This window comes from Nycticebus coucang, chromosome 13 (genome assembly GCF_027406575.1).
Source record: "Nycticebus coucang isolate mNycCou1 chromosome 13, mNycCou1.pri, whole genome shotgun sequence".
NCBI classification, from domain to species: domain Eukaryota; kingdom Metazoa; phylum Chordata; class Mammalia; order Primates; family Lorisidae; genus Nycticebus; species Nycticebus coucang.
The window spans coordinates 75,797,620-75,819,889 of record NC_069792.1 but is presented as its reverse complement, the minus strand read 5'-3'; the positions used below and the strand labels follow the sequence as shown (position 1 = coordinate 75,819,889).

The 22,270-nt window shown below is 34.9% G+C and overlaps 1 protein-coding gene across 1 annotated transcript in view; it reads right to left on the bottom strand.

Annotated features, from left to right (window-relative positions):
* Nucleotides 1-930: 930 nt before the first annotated feature.
* Nucleotides 931-22,270, bottom strand: part of LOC128563425 (putative uncharacterized protein MSANTD5) — a 94,751-nt gene continuing 73,411 nt past the window's right edge. Inside the window, exon 2 of the mRNA XM_053558686.1 lies at nt 931-1,500. Within this exon, the coding sequence (XP_053414661.1) occupies nt 931-1,500 (570 nt within the window). The remainder of the gene's footprint in view (nt 1,501-22,270) is intronic.

Here is a 22,270-nt window from a genome sequence, read left to right as displayed (position 1 = left end):
GATGTTATAGCTATTTCAAATTACTGTTTTATGAATAAGAATTCTTCCAAAATATCAAGTGTCTATAAACAAAATTATACATTTTTGCCATATATATGTAACTACCATGGGTCATTGCGAAATTTTCTCTAGTATTGCACTAATATGTAAAATTATTGAAAACACTGTGGATGAGTAGTGGAGTGTAAAGGGATTTTTATTTACTGGTGGCCTTAAAATGGATAGAGAACAATTTATATGTTCATATATATGTGTATACATTTGTACACATGTGTGCGTATGTATGCACAGAGATAACATATATTTACATTTCTTTTTCATTTTGGAGACATATTCCACAATTGGGAATGTATCATACAGACATAATCATAGATGCAAACAAATAAATCAAAAACAGTATTCATATTTAATATTAAAGCATGGATTATAGTCAGCCTACAAACTGTTAACAGCTCTTACAAAATATAGTTAGAATATTTCATTTGTCATGAACAGTCTATGAAAATAATCCAGGATGAAAAACTCCACTTTCAGTGTGACCTCTAACTTACTAAAAACAAAAAGGAGAAAAATAAAGAAGAAAAAAAAATGACAACACAATTTACAGAAGTTATACATGGAAAGAAATAAAGTAAAATCGTACCAGTGATTTGGTTGAGTAGTGGGAGATATTTCACTATTTTATTTTGTTTTGTAAGTGTTCTGAAATGTCCACATATTACAAAATAAATCAAATAAAAAAACAAACATACTAACATTAGAATTTTAAACATTAAAGAAAAAAATTTTTTTTTTATTTCACATTTTATTCTCATTACATTGGATTGGGAGAAGGAAGGAGCTGTGCGCAATGTACAGATTGTGCTGTTTTTTTGTCTTTCAGATAGACAGGGATCCAGGTTCCAACCTTCTCTAGGTTCAGGATCTGTGTTAATTACAGGTGGACCACTGCTGCTGGGAGATGGGGATACTGGAGTAATGCAGAGAGAGGCATTGAGCTGACCATGGCAAGTTCATGTTCCAGGGCTGCCATCTGGGTGCCTGAGGATCCTCCCTGTAGATCACATGTGGAGGAGCCCACAGCGGCCAATTGAGAGAAACAGGCATGCCAGAGGCCTGGGGCTGGTACTTAGGAGGCAGGAGGTCAGCCATATCTGCATAGGGAGGATCTGAAAAGATGCTGGCCTTCCATCTGCGTCCCAGAATCCTGTGTAGGGCCTCTCCATAAGGACACGGCAAGGGTTTACTCCTGGGCCTGTTATTGGCCTCGCAATTAGTGTAGTATAAATCTTGCAAACTTATCATCATCAGGAGACATTCCTGCCAGCTTTTGTTTATGCCCCTCTGCTTGAGATGCTTGGCAACCTCTCTAGATACTATGTGATGCTTCTTCACTTTGAAGTACACTTCACATTCATGACATTCCCATTCTTGCAGGAAACTCCAGATTTCCCAGTCACTCCATGGTTTAATTAACTGGTCTGACAGTTTTTCTTGTTTCTTGGTTTCTTTTTTTCTTTACTTCCTGAACTCTGTTTTTAGTCTTTTATCTCACTTTCTCCATTTTCACTCCAAATTCTCTCCTAGGACTCTTCACGCTGCAGCTACAGAACCTAATCCCGGGATGACGGAGAACTAACATTTACTCTTCTCTAATGGAATCCAGGAGTCAGGAGATGTCCAAGCATGGAAATGTGTTTGCTCCTCTCTGCTTCTGGTGTATCTGGTATATCTCAACATTTAGAAAATTTAATAGCTGCATTTTATAATATAAATATATCAAAATCTTTTCCCAAAATAATTTGAAAGGAAAAATTTTCCAAATGAATGGCATGTTACATTATTCATATAGCAAATAATGTCAATTTGTACTCTAATTCTTTCCAGACAAAGACCAAAGTAGATATCAAATTAATGTCCCAAATGCCCATAATCTCCCCCATTCTTATCGCTTTCTCTTGCCCCCATGGTCTGTAGGTGGCACTCTATCTCTGATGCTCGGTGAACACTTCTGCACTCACTTTCCTGTGCTTACAATTCGTATTTTTCTTTTTAGCAGGTCCTTTCCCATCCTCATATGTTTTATTAAAGTCTCACTCATTTTTAAGGCCCCAATCTATGTTTCCATTTGGATAACATCTGTGATTTTTATGTAAAAAAAAAAAAAAAATTCAACCACCTTTTCATTCCAAGACAGTCTGTTAATAATAACTTGTTACACTCTCAAGTCCAATATACATTTCTAATTTTGAAGTTTTCAGGGCAGAGATAATTTTTTATAGCTACTTGTGTCCATTAGGCAATTTTTCACCCAATCATAGATATAAGCAAAGCACTTTTAAATTAAATACATTATATCACATCGAACTTGTGGCCCTCCAATAGTTGACTCTAGTTTTATTCCTTCTAATATGCTATATTTAGGAACGTGGCCCCTGATCAGAATTCCTAATCATTGCCAAGGATTAGTGTTATGTACATGAAACAATAAATCATAATGAAAATCCAAAAATCAGATCCATGATTGAAAGTTCTTTTCTTATTCCTTGTAGATTTGCCTTAAGCATTCAACCTTAAATAACCATTTTCTCCAAAGAAGATCTTTATAATTTATTGTTGTAATTAATTTTCCCAGTATAAAGGCTTATCAATAATTTTTTTAAAAAAATTGTTATTAACTTGCACCTTTTCTAAAACTAGAACTTCCAATATCAAGATAAAGAAATAGATTTTGAATTTATACTCTCATCTCTCGAATAACCCATATTCAGAAGTTTATTAAGAAAAACAGTTTAAAATTATTTTTAAATAACTTTGTCTCATAAAGGTCAGAAACTTAAATGTAAGTTTTGATTCTGTGAAAATAATTCTCCCAGGCAGAGTCTGAGCTCATCTAGCCAGGTCACGTCATAATTTTTATGAGCTTTCATTGTCAATAGCATCAATAAAGCCTGAAATTTTGCCTATCCTGTGAGTATAATTTGTACAGAATATCTTCACTTTTATCAAAATGTTGGAATCTCTGAATACTCCTCCTCTCCCTCTTCAGGGACAACTTTTAATTGTCTCTCAGGTACAATAATTCACTGGTAAATAACTCCTCTCAATGCATGAAAACGCCCGTTTTTCCATTTATCCCTGAATTTATTCTTGAATGTGCACTCTCGAACTTTATAACTCTGTCTTATAAAAGAATAACAAATGGCATCAATTCTATTCTTGAATAGGGCAGCTACCTCATACAAAGCTTCATTAAAAAAATTCATAAATATATACAGCATTTTGCCTGCTATGTTTATTTGTGTATTATCAGTGCCTAGGTCAGGTCTTGACATATATAAGCACACAACCGTTACCGACTGCACTGTTGTTTTTTTTAATTCAGAAACAAATCCAATATGACTTCTCACTACTCAGGGACAATAAGTAGACTACTTTAGACTAAGTGAGAGTGCCCAACTTCATTCATTCATTTGTTGCTTGTATTCTCACCTTGGCGAGCCTCTAATCCTCAGGAACAGATCCAAGTTGAACATATCCATTAAAAGAAATGAATGTCTTTACCTGACCCAAGAAGGAAGGAAGAAGATGAAAGTTAATGTGCATGTGACCCCAGAAAGCCAAAAACAGATAAGTGTTGGGCCAGGCTTTTCCAGACATTTTTAAGTCAAAACACAATGGCATAGATGTTTCTTGAGTAACACTGCCCCAGTCAACTATGGTGTCTTGATCATAAAGCTCATTCTAGCTTATGTTCATCTGTAGCCTAAGCTGCATTAGATTCCTTCTTCTGGAGTCTGAGTAAAGGGAATTAAGGAAAAAAAAGGCCTATCTGTATTTTTTTTTATATTATAAAGAAACATCCCTTAGATTGGATTAAGACCACCACATCAAAAATGTTAGGAGTATAATAAAATATTAGGCAAGATGTAAAAGATATAAAATTGGACTGTGTTGACTTCTTTCTTTTGTGAAATTCTCTTTAATAATATATTTTGGTTTGTGATTCTATAGAATCAGTTACATTGCCAGACACTGTTAATATTTGGAAAACTCAAAACATTCTGTGAATGTTATTATTTGGGTTATTTAGCCTCAGTAAGTTGCACTTTAGTGCTTAAAATAATGCTGATCTCCTACTACAATGTGCTTCCCATTCTCAAAACTACTAGTTCTGATAGAATTATAGCACAGGGAGATCCATAATTGTTCATCTCTTTAATGTAACTGCCATAAGAACTGCCATTCTCAGACCATCAGGAGGATAGCTTGAGAACACACAGGCCTTGTTGGGTCTGTATAGTTAGTTACTTAGATACATATCACCACTCTATATTTTACTCAGGTTTCGAAAATATGAGGAGGCTTGTGAAAGACGGGTAAAAATTGCTGGACAAGCATTAGCACAATAAAGCTTAGCTCAACATATTACCATTAGCCAAGTTTACATTCAACAGAAATTCATTAATTGGAATGAAGAAAGAGTATTACAAAATGAAAACTAATAAAGTCCAAAGTTAGCACTGAAATGCCATAAATCTTCAAAAACAAAATTGCCATTAAATTATAGGAAATAGAGAAACAAATTCAGCCTAAACACAATGGAAATATAAGACTTCAACCTGCCTTTAACAATTCATGTTTTAGAATGTTCCTAAAAATGAGACACGTGGCTAAAGAATGGGATATTTGACTAATAAAGTGTGTTTTAAAAATAAATTATATTTTACATTTCCGCTCAAGTACTAAAAAATTTTAAACTCCTTTCCAAATTCCAAACTCCCCGTCAAATCCTCACAGAACATTTAAAAATATTCTGCAAAGGAAATCTCAATAAAATGTCAAAAGTACCAAATACAAGCTACATTGCCTGATCCAAACAAATGAAAGTGTTAAAAATCATGAAATACAAAGAAAGCAAACAAAACAGAAATAGAAAGTAAAAAGTAGGAGAAAATTGATTGAAAATAATATCAACATAGAAATCACAAAAATTTCTAGACATCTGTTCTCATGCCAAACAAGTTAACAGAATTGTATTAATCGTCCACTATAAGAATATAAATACAATATGAAAGCAAAATATACAAAAGCTGAAAAAGTTAATTAAGAAACAAAAATTGAATAGAATAATAAATGCATAAGAAATAATTCTGTGTAAGAAGAATATATTCTACGGCTGGGTGTAGTGCTACCAAGTAGGGCTACAAAGACTCTATCTCAAAAAAAAAAAAAAAAAAAGAAAAGAAAGAAAAATGAAAGAAAGAAAAGAAAAAAAGAATACATTCTAAAAAATTAAAGCAGGGAGAAGCCATATGGGTACTGAAATAGAAACAAGAAAAGTCATAACAGATGCATAGTATATTGAAAAAGTCAGAGTGCTTTTTAAAACTTACACAAATAATTTAAACATTAGGTAAACTATAAAGTACAAATTTTGAAAGTGCTGTTATGTTCTGGAAAACACACAGTTAAATGTCCTGAATTATATTTGCAAAACTGTAAGAGTTGTACCATTAATAAAATTAACTAGCTTTTACTGAAGGCCAAACATTCTAAGTTAAGAGTAGACGAGCTTACACAGACTATAGCATTTGATTCTGATCAAATTTTCATGAAGAAGGTAAGTGATTTTTTCAACTTATAATAAAGGAAATAATTAATTATAATGTAAATATAAAATGTCAGAAGAAACCTTTGCCATTTATTATTTTAATAAGCCAGTATAATTTTACCATTAATAGAAACTCTGTTTGCATGTGAAATAAAAACCTAATATTCACTTCTGGTCAATTTAGATCAGAAAATGAAGATATTTCCTTAGCAATAAAAAAAAAAAAGCAATCAAAAATCTAACAGCATGCATGACACTGGTGAAAATCTGGATGTATTCCCAATGAAGTCAGTAAGGGAAAATACTTTTTATTTAATATTGTTCTAGGATTAAATAAAAAATTATGAACATCGAGAGAACATAAACTTATATTATTTATAAGTGGTACAACAATATTTTAAAAGAAAGTCCAAATGACTAACCTGAAAACTCATTAATAACAATATTATATTCGAGTAAGAAAAGTGCTAATGCAACTAATGAATACAAGATATCAGTGTTTCTCTATACAAATAATCATTTATAAAATATAATGGGAGCAAATACTCTATTTAAAAAAGAACAACCCCGTCTCTCACATTTTCTCCATCGTGAGAGGGACCCACTTCCAACTCTGTCTGCAAGTGCTCTAAACTTTCTCTCTGTTCTTCCCATGACCAGTAGAAAAGGGCCATACTCTCTGGAGAGGCCAATTGAAGACTTGCAACCAATTTCAAAAGGAGAAGGTATTTATAGCCCTGCAGACATTTGCCTCTCTGTCTCTCTTTACTTTTTCTCCTTCATGAGAGGGACCCACGTCCAACTCTCTTTAGAAGCACTCTAAACTTTCTCTTTGTTATTCTTAAATAAAGTCTTTCTTTGTTACCGTCCCTAAAAATAATAATTAAACAAATAAAAATGTTAACCAATTAATTTTAAGACAAGAAGAACCATTAGGAAATATTTAGTACATGTAAGAAGATACTTGTACAATTTTAAGTTGTATATTGGTTATCTACTGTGGCAAAACAAATTACTACAAACTTCATGACTCAAAATAATACACATTTATTATTTCACAGTTTGTATGGATTAAGAATCACAGCATAACCTCTGCTTTACCAATTTGCAACCAATTTGTTGACATGGGTTGCAGTGTCATTTCAAGTTTAAGGGGAAAGTCCATTTTTGAACTTACTTTGTGTTGACAGAATTCAGTTCCTTGAGGGTGTGACACTGAAAGACTCAATGTTTTATAAGCTATGGGGCCAGAGTTTGTACTGAATACTTCACCACAAAGGGCTGGGCCTCTACATAAAATATTCTGTATTATAATTGGCTTCATCCAACCCAGCGAAGGAGGAGAGGGTCTTTTAGCAAGAACATTACAATCTTACATAACATAATCATGGAAGTGCCATCCCATCACCTGTAATACACACATATTCCAGAAGTTAGAAGTAAATTACAAGTACCTCTCATGCTAAATGAAGTATCTTATCATTTTCCACCAGATTTAATACACAATATTTAAACGATGCTTTGTGAGTTAAAATACTAAACATTTGGCAGTGTTCATTCTCTTAAACTCTCTACCAATTGTATAGATTGTATAGATTAGATATCAATTAAAGTTTCTATATCTTGACGATTGAGAAATTTTACACTAGTTTTTCTAGAAATTAAGCATGCAAGAAGAATCAGAAAATTATCAGGTTAAAGAAAAACAATAGGAGAATAAAGGAATTAGTTATTAAAACATATAGTAATATTAGCCAAAAAAAATAAATTTAAAACTTTATCACTAGAGAGAAATAAATAATCAATATATAGTCCCAAATATGTATTATAATTTATGTATCAACATAAATTCCAAATTATTAAAGTCATACATTAGAATTATGATAGGGAAACAGAAAAAAGCCTGGTTAAATAATTTTATAGATTTGAAATATGGTGGGCTCTCAAAAGGTTGACCTAAAGCCAGAAGATCTTAAAGTAAAACTCTGAAAAAAAAGTCCATAATGTTCTTTAAACTTTTAATTTATTCTTAATTATTTCATAAAAATACACTTAACATTTTAGAAAAATAATAAATTAGGTGAAATATTTACAGAAAATATGGTAAACCACTAACCAGACTTAATAAAAAAATTATTTATGTTAAAGATGCTAAAACTCATAATTTAAGACAAACTATACAAACATAAATGGCTTTACTTGACAAGTCATTAAAATAACATGACTTCTAGTCAAACAGCAGTCCCCAACCTTTTTGGCATAGGAACTGATTGAATGTAAGATGAATTTGCCCGCAGAGAGGTGGAGAGGTGGGCAGAGCCCTAGGGGTGATGTGAGCAGTGGGAGGAGCTGTGAATACAGATGAAGCTGCTTGGCTGGAGGGCCCACCGCTCACCTCCTGCTGTGCCACTTGGTTAATGAATATTAAGGAAGAAAGACTTTATTTTCAGGGATCATTTCTATAGTTTGTTACTAAATTGCATAGGAGACAATATTTCCACAGACAGAAAGGTAGAGGGAAAGGGGAGTTAGGGGAATGGGAAAAGAGGTGGGGGGTTGAGGAATGGGGGAAGGCATATCTCTGGGGTCCGGGGATTGGAAACCACAGTATTACAAGACTCTTATCTCAGGCCATATAGTGAAATGTATTAAAGACTAAAACATAAGACCTGATACCATAAAACTACTCAAAGAAAACATGGGGAAAATGCTTCATGATACTGGTCTGGGCAAAGATTTTTTTTTTTTAATATGACCTCAAAAGCATAGGTAACAAAAAGAAAGCAAAAATAGACAAATGATATTTCACCAAACTGAAACTTTCCTCTTCTGGACAGCAGAGGAAACAGTCAAGGGTGAAGAGTATACCTAAGGAATGAGAAGAAACATTTGCAAAACTCAACTGATAAGAGGTTAATATCCAAAATACATAAGGAACTCAATGCAATAGCACAAAAACAAGTAAACTGATTTAAAAATGAGCAACGGACCTGGATAGACAATTCTCAGAAAAGGTCAAATAGCCAACAGATTTATGAAAAAACATTCAACATCACTAATGGTTAGGGAATGGAAAGCAAAACCACAATGGGATATCACCTCATCCCACTTAGTAGGTCTATTATAAAACACAAAAAAATAACAAATGCTGACATGGAAGGGGTGGAAAGGAAAGCCTTATAAACTGTTGGTGAGAATGCAAATTAGTACAGCCATTTGGAAAACAGTATAGAGCTTTCTCAAAGAAATAAAAATAGAACCTGAATATGATCCAGCAGCCCCACTATTTAGGAACACATCCAGAGAAAGTTAAAACAGTATGTGACACCTGGCGCCGTGGCTCACACCTGTAATTCTAACACTCCGGGCGGCCTAAGCTGGTGGATTGCCTGAGCTGAGGAGTTTGAGACCAGCCTGAGCAAGAGCAAGACCCAGTCTCTACCAAAAATAGAAAAACTAGCCGGGCTTAGTGGCCCATAGTAGTTCCAGCTATTTGGGAGCTGAGGCAAGAGGATTGCTGGAGCACAAGCATTTGAGGTTTCTGTGAGCTATGATGACTCCATGACACTCAACCCAGGGCAATGGAGTGAGACTCGGTCTCAAAAAAGAAAGAAAAAGAAATGTATGCCACAGAGATATGTGTGTTCCCATGTTCACTGCAGCACTATTGATAACATTCAAGAGATATAATCTGTTTATCAGAAATGAATGAATATATATAGCATATTTTCTTTATTCATTCGTTCATATACACATACAGTGGAATACTACCTCCTTAAGAAAAAAAGTGTCATTTGAAACAACATGGATTAACCTGGAGAACATTACGCTAAGTGAAGTAAGGCAGTCACAGGATCACAAGTACTGTGTGAGCTCATGTCAATGTGAGATCTGAAAATAGCTAGCTCATAGAAACAGGGAATAGAATGGTGAGTATGGTGGGGTGAGGTGGGAATGTGTAGTTAGTGGTGCAGCAAGCGAAGATGCTGGTCAAAGCACAAAGAAATTTCAGTTAGGCCAGGGAAATAAGTTCAGGAGATCTATTGTACAATATGCTAATTATAGTTCATAAGAACGTATTGCATACTTGAAAATTACTGAGAGATCTTTTGTTCTCACCATAAATGAACATGTGAGGTAATGCATAGGATAATTAGCTTTACTTAGCATTCCACAATATGCATATATTTCAGACCATGTTGTACATCATAAATACATACAATTTTATCTGCCAATTAAAAAATAAATAGGTAAAATTTACTATACGTAAAGCAAATCAAAAGTAAGCACCTTTCATTGTTCAAAATGTACAATTTTCTGCTACTAAATTGTAATTCGATGATTTTTCTACTGTGCTATACTTATCACTACGTAGGGGCCCAAAAGCTCCCGGGGAGCTAAAAGCAGATGTGGAAGCCTATGCTTGACAGCCTGTTAAAATCAGTAAAATACAGGTCCATTTAATCTTTAAACTGGTGCAATCTTATAGAAAAAAGTCGACAAGATTTCTGCAAGGAAGTGTGCCTCATACCTCTTGAGTACTTGAATTGATATACTATAATAATTCGGAGTTGAAATAAAGACTAAAGGTTTGTAGGGTTTTTTTTTTTTTCTTAGAAAAGAGTATAAGAATGTATTTCTTGATCATCTATATTTTTCAGGTTTTTATATTTGTGGCCTTACAGACCGTGGAGGGACTTTCCCCTCCACTTAGAATCAGCTAATTCCTAGAGGTAGGAAAGGACTCACCTGCAAACTTGACTTTTGTATGCAAATACCAAGCCAGAACCTCACCACCGACCTCTATCACATTTTCCTATTGAGGCCCACTATTCCTCTGGGTTAATTATGCTATGGTAAGATTTCAGACAACTAGAACCAGCTCCTGTGTCCCAGAACTTACTGGAATTACTCAAACCAGCCAATCCTAAATCTGTTTCCCCCGCTTTGTGTGTTCCTTTCTGTGAAACCACAATGACAAATCTTACCTGTTTTTTCCCCTTGTTCCCTCTTTCTCCTGACCAACACCAGTACTTCGCCATAGTACAGTGCTATGCCCTTTTCTCTGGGGATCTGTGTACATAATAAACTACCTTTTCAATTACAGGAGTCTCCTTATCTGCTGGCCCAGATTAATATCTGAATCTATTAATAAAACCTGCATTTTAAACAAGGGGCTTCAGTAAAAGACTACCTAGAGTAGAAAACAGATCTCTGAGATAGGCATAAAAATTATATACATAAGAAATTGCCTTGGTGTCAAGTAATAAACTTAGAAAGGTGTGAAATATACAAATAAGAGCTTTTCAGGGAAAAGCATAATATTTCTCTTCAAGGAAGATTTTAAAACAAATAATATGCAATAATAATATTCAGTACTCTCTTTTAGGAAAAAAAGTCAAACTAATTGTGCAAATATTAAGAAGATATTGAGATGAGTGGACAGAAGGTTGAAATATAATGAGTTTAAGATAAATACATATAATGAGTTTAAGATATATGCACATATGGCCAGGCACGGTGGCTCATGGCTATAACCCCGGCCCTTGGGAGGCAGAGGCGGGTGGATTGTGGAGCTTACAGGTTTGAAACCACCCTAAGCCAAAGTGAGAACTTGTCTCTGAAAATAGCCGGGCATTGTGGCGGGTGCCTGTAGTCCCAGCTGCTTGGGAGGCTGAGGCAAGAGAATCGCTTAAGCTCAGGAGTTGGAGGTTGATGTGAGCTATGACAGCATCGCACTCTACCAAGGGTGACAAAGTGAGACTCTGTCTCACAAAAAAAAAGGAAAGAAAGAAAAAGAAAAGAAAAGATATATGCATATCAGTGTTTGGACCATAATACAATTGTTATTAATGTACACAGTAATAATTGGCATAGAACATTTTTAAAACAGGATTATAGGAGTGCACTTTTGTAATATGAAAGGATTATGAAGGAGTGTTTATAATTGCTAATTGATTTAATCTCTGTATACATATTGAGTGCCTGTTTCCTCCATTACACTATTCTAAAATCTAATGATGCAAAATTAATAAATATAATCTTTGTCTTTAAAGTCCCTGAATCTAGTGACAAACACAGCCGAAGAATAGAAAATTAAAAAAAAAAAAAAATTCTGCATGATAAGAGCATATGATAAGTGCAAAAATGGGCATTTTTTACTTTTTAAATTGAAGTTATATCCAAACATAGGAAGCTATAGGCTTATGTAAGCCTGTTTCTATCTCAAACTTGTGTCATTACTTCACTTGGAAACAATTATGTGTTTGTACGTCATATATTCTAGTATTACACTGGTATTCTAAACCTTTATGTAATTATGATCATTTAATAGTGTATAAATTTACTTTTAAATTATCAACAGAATGATCATTTTCCATAATACAATGGCAAATTCATTCTTGTATCAATTTAGTTATTCTTTCTAAGTAAATTTATACACTTTCTATTATGTAGCATTTTTCTACGGTCTAGCTAGGTAATTATAAATTATTTTAAACAGTCTGGTTTTGTGAAGTAATCTGAATATAAATAAGCGCTGTTTACCATTACCACTAGGCAGATAAAAAGTTTCTAAAAAATATCAAACCTACAGTGTGAAAATAATAGAGAAATTATTAAAATAAGTAGAAATAATAAATTATTATTTATTAATAATAAATAACTGCCTTTTAAAATATGATACTTCAGAACTCATAAGTAAATCTTTTCAATTAGAAAATGGAATCTTAAGTTAGGGACCACAGTATATAATAAAGTACAAAAATCTCACTGGACACAGGCCAAGTAGGGATTGGAAATATGTAAAATCTGCTGAGTTTCAGTGTGATATAATTTTAGTTAGATTGGAAAAGGCACTAAAATTCCAGTTAACAAATAAATTTATTTATTTATTTATTTTTATTTATTTTTTGAAACAGATTCTCACTTTGTTGCCCTCAGTAGAGTGTCGTGGCGTCACACAACTCACAGCAACCTCCAACTCCTGGGCTTAGGCGATTCTCTTGCCTCAGCCTCCCGAGTAGCTGGGACTACAGGTGCCCGCCACAACGCCTGGTTGTTGTTGTTGCAGTTTGGCCAGGGCTGGGTTCGAACCCACCACCCTTGGTATATGGGGCTGGCTCCCTACCCACTGAGCCACAGGCGCCGCCCCACATAAATTTATTTTGTAATGAGCAAAAGATTAATTTCAAATGGATAATCACTGATCAGAGAAACTATGATGTGAGGTAAACAACAGATGAGGACAAACCCCCAAAGCAGGATGTTTTTCCAGAGATTGGACTTAAATGCTTTCCTGTCCCAGCTTCAGAATGAAGCATAAACTTTGTGGTGATTTGTTATATGGAATTAAAGGGATTACAGTTTGGGAGTTTCAATTAACCAAATCCAATCTAAGCAAAAAAAAACCCCAAAGTTACAATAATACGAAGATTATAAGGTGGCCCTCAAAATAAAAGGATATAAATAATAGAAACAAAAAGATAATTTCTATAGGTACCTGAGAATTAGTTCCAGAATGAATTAGCTGTGGTTAATTTATATTTAAATTCTGTAAAGAGAAAATGTCATCGTTTAAATTTAAACCAAATGTTCACTCTTTACTCAATTAAAGGTAGATTTGGTAGACCCATGATCAACATTGTGTTAAATCTGAAGAAGTAGAAAAAAATGCAGTGTGGTGCACTCAATTTATCTTTCCTCTCTTTCATGTTTTAAATAATTATACTACTATATTTTTGCTTGTTCAATAGCAAACCAACCTGAAAGCAACTTCAAACCAAATTCTATTGATTATTCTTTGCAAATTTTAACACTACGCCTGATGTAAGATTTTCAGAGGAACACTATGATAGGCAAAACCAAGGTAAAGTAAAGTAAAACATTTCCTAACAGAAAATCAGTAATTCCCCAAAGAAAAATATAATTCCTGTCATTAACAAGGGATGCTGAAGGGAAAACCAGGCAAAATGATGGAAATTCAGCAGAGATAACTAGTTTACCTGAAACTGAAATGAGTCAGGGCACTCACTTCGGTTTCAAAAATCTTTGTAGCATAGCTCTTCTTTTTTTTTTTTTTTTTTTTTTGAGACAGACTCTCACTTTATCACCCTCAGTAGAGTGCTATGGCGTCACACAGCTCACAGCAACCTCCAGCTTCTGGACCTAGACGATTCTCCTGCCTCAGCCTCCCGAGTAGCTGGGACTACAGGCGCCCGCCACAACGCCCGGCTATTTTATGTTGCAGTTTGGCCAGGGCTGCGTTTGAACCCACCACCCTTGGTATATGGGGCCGGCGCCCTACTCACTGAACCACAAGCGCCACCCAGCATAGCTCTTCTAAGTGAGATGAGGCACTGAACAGTGTGAGGCCTTGCATCCACAGACTGGGTCCTTGACTCTCCAATCACAAGGGAAGATTTTGTTTGAAACCACCTGTCTAAACTTATGTCTACATCACATTAATATATGGACTCTACCCAAGGATTGTTCTTTCCTGGTAATTGTGTGCCAGATTTTTATTTCCAGTCCCACTTGTCTGTTATCTATGCTAAACTTCAAAAGTCAAAGTGCTAATTTATTAATCTTTAAAGAACAAATCCAAATATATAGTTTCTAAAGACTTCTTCTCCCAATATGCACTCCATCCAAACTGATAGTACTTCTCCCTGACTGGCTCCTAAGTCAAGTTTGATATATTTTTTGACAACTTCCTAAAATGAAATGTAACTCTTGGATAACTTATGTCTATGATTCATTCCCTACAACTATGAATTAGACAAAATTTGGTAAAACTGTCATGTTAACGTCTTAATTGTTTCTCATATAAATAGAGTTTCCCTTACTGGAAATCATATCACATTTTAACCGCAGAAGAATTGTTTATAACAGAATTATTTGTAAAAGAAAAATCAAATTAGTCCAGACCAGCCGTGGTGGCTCACACCTATAATCCTAGCACTATGGGAGGCCAAGACGGGTGGATTGCTTGAGCTCAGGAGTTCGAAACCAGCCTGAGCAAAAACAAGACTCCATCTCTACTACTAAAAAAAAAAAAAAAAAAAAAACTGAGGCAAGAGGATTGCATGAGCCCAAGAGTTGGAGGTTGCTGTGAGCTATGACTCCGTATCACTATACCCAGGGCAATAGCTTGAGACTCTTTTTTTTTTTTTTTTTTTTTAAAGGAAGTTAGTCCATTAACTGACACTTAGAAATACTCATCAAAGGTAGAGAGACTTTTTAAAAAGGGAGGACTTGATGAAATGATGGTGATGAATCATAATAAAATGATATACAAGGAGCTGATTTCCCAAGGGCGTCTCTATTGTCCAGGTAGAGGCAAAATGAAGGTAGGCTTTTTATGAACCAGTAATATAAACCCCGTAGTCATCCAAAATCCATGATTTCCCTAACAGTTTTATCTCATGTCTAACTAGAAGCTAAGGCATTTTTTTTTTTTTTTTTTAGCTAGAGTCAAATTCCTCAAGTTTGCCAGGCAATGTGAATGTGACCACTACCTCGGGCTTTCTATAGAACTAGGGAAGTACTAGTCCAGAAACTATAATTTTCTTGTAAAGAAAAAGCACTTTAATAGTCTACCTGCTGATCAACACAAGGCTGCAAATAAAGATCCAGCAGGCAGTATTTCAGGTAAAATGCAGAGTGTTTTCTTCAGAATCAAGAGGGGGAAAAAAGTACACTTCACCAATAAATGTTTCCTTTGAGTCATTGAGAACTAATGTCAGTCTAATTTCTTATCCAATCTTTCATAAATTTATATGCCACAGTAAAGAGTTGAAAGGCACAGAGGTACCAGTCAGGCAGATCTGGGCATAAATTCCACACCCTTTACTAGTTGTATAGTATCACATCTTCAATCTTGTGTTTCAGTAAACAGAAAGTGATCAAAAATCTATTGAGAGGACTCAAATTAATTTACGTGAAGTACTGGTCACGGTGCCTGTGCTAGTAAGTCTGCTGAAGTGTAACTATTAAAACCATGATTTTTTTTATTATTAAATCATAGCTGTGTACATTAATGCAATCGTGGAGTACCATGTTCTGGTTTTATATACAATTTGAAATATTTTCATCACACTGGTTAACATAGACTTCATGGCATTTTCTTAGTTATTATGTTAAGAAATTTATATTCTACATTTAGTAAATTTCACATGTACCCTTGTAAGATGCACCATAGGTGTGGTCCCAACCAATTACCCTCCCTCCACCCATCCTCTCCCTCCTCTCCCCTCCCTATCCCTTTTCCCCATATTCTTGGGTTTTATAGTAGGGCTGAATATATTGGACACTTTTTCTTCCGTTCTTGAGATACTTTGCTAAGAAGAATATGTTCCAGCTCCATCCATGTAAACATGAAAGAGGTAAAGTCTCCATCTTTTTTTAAGGCTGGATAATATCCCATGGTGTAAATATACCACAATTTATTAATCCATTTGCGGGTCAATGGGCACTTGGGCTTCTTCCAGGACTTAGCAATTATGAATTGGGCTACAATAAACATTCTGGTACAAATATCTTTGTTATAATGTGATTTTTGGTCTTCTGGATATATACTTAGTAGAGGAATTGTAGGATCAAATGGCAGGTCTATTTTTAGATCCCTAAGTGTTCTCCAAACATCTTTCAAAAAAAAAAAAACATGACTATTATAGCAGGAACATGGGACATTGATATAAAATGGTTTATGTTTCTAATAATGTAAACTAATATAAAACCAATTTTTAACAATGCTACCTTTTTTGTTCAGTGTTAAACCCAACAACACTCAAGAATAAAACATCTAGCATGAAATTGAAGGTAATATCAACATGGAAGTATTTAAGTTCACTTGAAAGAGAAACTTAAAACATGTGAAAATTATGTTTTGGGGGATAGTAAATAAAATGATATATAACTCACTAGTAACTAATCTCATTTTTACAACTGTACATATATTGAACTATATCAATATGAGACAAAAAGCTTATTTCCTTCCAGCAATTCCCATGCCTCCATCTTGGAAACAAACCTAGGATGCAAATAAACTTCTGCCTTATGCTTCTTTTAATGGCACTATTGTCAGAGATTTGTTAATTACACTCAATTAAGAGACAGGTGGATTTTATTCAAACTGAAAAAGAAAATTCCATGTGATTTGTATCTTATGGGACTCAAACACAAAATTATAACTTTCCATAGTTGAGAATAGGGATCTTAATATATAGTCTTGTTTAATATATTAACTGGAAAAAACCTAGGCTTATTTATACTTTCCAAGATTCCCTTGGAAATCTTGGAATGAGAAAATATAAATAGTAAGTGAATTTGGATGGTCTCTGAAACACTATAAATTTAAATTCCATGTGACTTTTTCTTAATTTTAGAACTCTGCTATACGAAGAACAAATAGGAACAGATTGAAAGAAAGCTTAACTTGGCCTTCATCTCTCTTTACTTTACATAAGAAGTTAGTACAATTGGTTTCATTAAAGCACTATTAATATTCCCTAACTCAGAGGGACAGAGAATAAAGACAAACTTGGTGACATAAATGAAGCCAAATCTTTACAGACCACCTATTCTGAACTTTGACAATCATATCCTATTTTAATTTATTCATTCTATTTTTGTATTATTTTGGTATTGCATTTTAAATATTTTTTCATGATCTCCATTATCAACCATTTGGTAATGATTTTATTGGCACCTGGCTTATTTTTCCAAATGATTTGGTCTATTCAGAAAATTTTTCTTTGATTTTGTATCTAGATCCCAAGGACCATAGGTAATCAATAAACATTTGATGATATATTATGTTTGTTTCCATCCCTACCACCTCAAGAAATAGAAAATCTCCTGGTGGCCTAAAAGTTCACATTTAGCTTACACTTGTGAATACAAAACTACATGATGACTTCATGGATCTCTTAGAGTCTCAAGTTAACTTCACAAACTTTACACTGGTTCATTTTCTTTTAAATGTCAGCAGAGGGTAGGTGATTGCATTTTAAATGTCTGGAGTGACTCCTCTCTAGGCTTTAAATTATTAGCTATTGCTAACCCATGGAGTTGACAACACACACACACAGTCCAGACTAATAAGGATGTCCCCAGGGTTTGCATTACCAGCATTTCCTATCAAGTTCAGCTCTGTGGGATCCTCAAAGTAATGTGCTGTTTAAATGGATTTGCCTCCATGTGTTTCTGTCCAGAATCTTTCTTAGAAATAAATGCACTTTTAGTTCTAAGTTAAAAAGACAATTATGATCTTCTCAATTAGCTGATCAAAATAGCAATTAAAATCAAGTATTTTCATGCAAAATCAAGTATTTAAATAATAGCCATGCTATAGTGCAAGATGCAGGCAAATGATATGATTTTGGAATTTTACAAATAAATTACTTTTCTGAGGACAGAAATATATGGCAAGGTGTCAAAGTCACCCTAAAATTTTAGATCCTAGGATGTTAAATTAACACAATCTGCGTTTTACCGATAAACTCCAAAATAACATTTTATTTTTCTTTGTCAGTGATTTTTCTCTGTATACCAGTATTATAATACTATTTTCGTTAATTGCTATCAAACTTCAGTGGGTTAATACTAGCACCAATAGAACCATAGAGCCATTTTTAAATTTAGCATGTAACTCCATGAGCTTACATTTTCTGTATATTTGAATAGCCACTGGTGGCATTTAAACAACAATTTACCAGCCAGATAATAGTGTGATGCTTGAAAATGCAATCAAATCACAAAGCCCATTAATGATAACATCCAGTAATTCCTAATAGTATTACCTAATATTTTAGCATCAGAAATGTTTATTTTCATTTATGGTTTAAGGAATGACAGTTTTGATTGGAGACAAGAGGGAAATATCATTTCTTGTACACATGAATAATTTACTGCTTTTTTCCCATTAATACTATTTTTAAAAAATATATATTAGTTGAGATAATTTCATCATGCCCCCAAATAAAGAGAAAGGACATTATAAAACTACAGGAATAATTTCAAGTAACCAATTTAAAGAAAATGCTTAGGATAGGAAAAAAGAATGTAAGTATTCTAAATACTTTTTCTCTTCTCTCCAATTCTAAGATCTATAAAAAAAATACAACCTACTGCCTTCTCAAAAAGAAATTTGGATATCTCTTCTCTTTTGTAGAGGATAACTAATTGAGTAACTACAAAATTAAGTGGATATAAGTAGATGAGCTCATAGATTATTTTTAGGCAAGCCAGGAATAGGAGTATACAAATCTTTTTAAAAGTCTGTTTTATATTTTATAATCCCAAACAATAGACTTTATGTTGAGTGCATTACCAAATCAATTGTTCTGTGAGTAAAAATATTGCCAAAAGATTTGTCAGGGCATAGAGTATTGGAAAGATGATTCAACTTGGAGTTGGGAGACCAGGCTTACACTTCAAATTCTGGCACGTATGATACTTACAGCTACCCACAGTTTTGATAATTTTTAACAAAATATTCAAATCCAAAGACACTTGGAAATCTTTTTTTAAAGTTTTATTTTTGAACTAACTTAATAGAGAATACTTGAAAAATTCTGTAAAGAGTTCTCATGTATTTCTCCCCCAGCTGTCTCTAATATTACCATTTACATTACTGTAGCATAACTGTCAATATAAAAAAATAATAACTTTGATACAATGTTATTAAGAAATAAATTTACTCAAATTTTACCATTTTCTCGACTATTGGGCTCTTTTTGTTCTAGGATTCTATATTGCTTTTAGTATCTCCCTTTAGTCTCCTGTCATCTATAAATAGTCCTTCAGGCTTTCCTGTCTCTCATGACCTTGACAGTTTTAAAGAACCTTGATCATGTATTTTGTCTAATGTCAGTCAATTTGTACAGGTCTGATGCAATCTCATGACTGGAGTGATGTTCTGTGTTTTTGTCAAGAATGTCACGGACCTGAGGATGGTTCCCCAGCATCCTATCAGGGGTTTATGATAATGATTCCTCTCACTGCTGCTGGTGCTGACCTCTTCAGTCTCTCCACCCTCAAGGCACTGTCTTTCTCTTTATAATGCGGCCCATGCAAGCTCTCGTCCACATGTACTATTTTTGTTTTATGGTTTAAAATGTTACTGGTATTTCTTCTTCAGTAGGTCCTTAGTCTCAGGGATTGGAAGAATGAATCCATGGACCACAGATCAGTGGTAAGACAGGATCTATTTTACAGAAAGAATACAGAAAAATTATCAGAGCTTCTGTCAGAGGAAAAGACCTAAGTCAGAAAATCTCCCTCTGGGTCCTTCCTTAGACATATATATATGTAGCCTAACAAATGAATGGATATAACCCCATGGTAGGGGCAAAAGGGCAGTAGTTCACAGGCTTTGGAAACTTACATGAAATTGACTAGGCCTGGGAAGTGGGTTCCCTCTTCAGCCCCAAGTGCAAGGTGAGGGAGAAAGGCTGGGGCATAGACACCATGTTGCTCCCTGAGCTGGCAACCTGGAAGTGCCCCCCTACAAGTTGTCTGGCCCCTCCAGTCACTGGAGCCTCCTGTGCCTTCCATCCACTGGTTCCTCTGCTGTCTGCAGGTGCACCAACTGCCCCAGGGCAGAGACGCCAGGTTCTCCCCTCAGCCCCGGCTGCATTGGCTGGAATGCCACCCACTGTATCAATGATCAAGTACCCAGCTTTTATTTTTTTCTTTAAATTGTTAGGCACTACTTCAGGTTGGCTCCTGTGTTTTTCAACAAGCCTACATCTTATTTTGAGCATGTCTGCCTTTATCTTTCAGAAACAAAGAAAGTAGAAATCAGACTCCAAAGAGTTTGGTTTCGTGTCGGGGTGGGAAGGGAATGAGCGAAAGAAGCAGATACTAGTGATGAAATAGCGGAGTCTAGGAAGAAGTGATGTTACTCTCAGTGCATGATGTATATATCTGGATTGCTAGAATTGTTGTAATATTTCTCACATGCTTCACATAACCAAAGAAAAAATGAACCATTAAAATCAACAATGGTATAGGGAACACCAAGATTAGAATACAAACCCTAACAAATATATCTAACCCTATTATCATACTGACTGGGAGAAGAAAAGAACCATTCTGAGTACCTAACAAGTTACAGTAAATAAAAGCACAATTGCATATGGTAAGGATTAAAAAAATAATCCTATCTCGGGAGGCACCTGTGGCTCAAAGGAGTAGGGCACTAGCCCCATATGCCGGAGGTGGTGGGTTCAAACACAGCCCCGGCCAAAAAAAAAAACTGCAAAAAACAACAACAACAAAAATCCTATCTCAACACGATAAATTTGGTCCTTGTATTTTAGTGAGGCTCAGCATTTTTTATTTGACTTGAGACTATATTAATTTCATGATTAAGATTATGTGATCTTTTATTTTGCAAAGTTATATAAATTGTTTTTTGTTTTTTTGAGACAGAGTCTCACTTAGTCACCTTGGGTAGAGTGTTGTGGTGTCATATCTCACGGCAACCTCAAACACTTGGGCTCAAGTGATCTTCTTGCCTCAGCCTTCCAAGCAGATGGGATGACAAGAACCTGCCTCCCACCTGGCTATTATTTGTTTTAGAGATGGGATCCTGCGCTTGCTAAGGCTCTTCTCGAACTTCTGAGATCAAGCAATCCACCCACCTCAGCCTCCAAGAGTGGTAGGATTACAGGCATGAGCCACCATGACTGGCCTATAAAATTGCCTTTAAATATCACTCCCTGGGCAGCTCCTATGGCTCAGTGAGTAGCATGCCAGCCCCGTATACCAAGAGTGGTGGGTTTGAACCCAGCCCCAGCCAAACTGCAACAAAAAAATAGCCAGATGTTGTGGTGGGCACCTCTAGTCCCAGCTACTTGGGAGGCTGAGGCAAGAGAATCGCCTAAGCCCAAGAGCTGAAGGTTGCTGTGAGCTGTGACACCACAGTACTCTACTGAGGGCGACAAAGTGAGACTCTGTCTCTTAAAAAATAGTAATAATAAAATGTCACTCCCTCCTCGTTACATACTTTTTTTGTGGACAAATGTAATCAATTAAAAGTAAGCAGTTCAAATCAATTATGGATGAGATACAAATCTCATCAAAGTTTTTGTGGTAATCATTCCTGATTCCATGAAGTCACTAGCCCAGATGGCTTATCTATTATGTATCTTTGCATTTATATAACTGTACTCTCACTGATTGCTGGTCACTGGTCACTGGATACTTTGACCACATTTCACAATGTAAAAAGTAAAATACAGTACAGAAGACCTGACTATAGGCTGCTTCTTGTAGATAAAATGTTTTTACTCCTTAAATTTGAGTATTACGCAAAAAATAATGCACAGACTGAGTGGCCAGCATTCACGGTAAAATGTTAGATTTTGATCTGTTAAATTATGCTTTTAATTGATTATAGCTCTTATTAGAATTTCTTGTGTGCCCAGACTCTAAGAAAATGTGATTTTCTCATGGTGATATTTTGTTCGCTCTAATACTGCAGCCTTGACTCCTGACAGCCAGCAAACATTGATAGAGCCAGCATAACTTCCTAGAGTATTGGTTTTGACGAAAAGAGTTTCTTGAAAATCTCTCAGCAATATTAACTGAAATATTAAGTCTGATGAAGTTGGAATTTGTTGCATTTTGCCAAAACAGTCCCTCTTA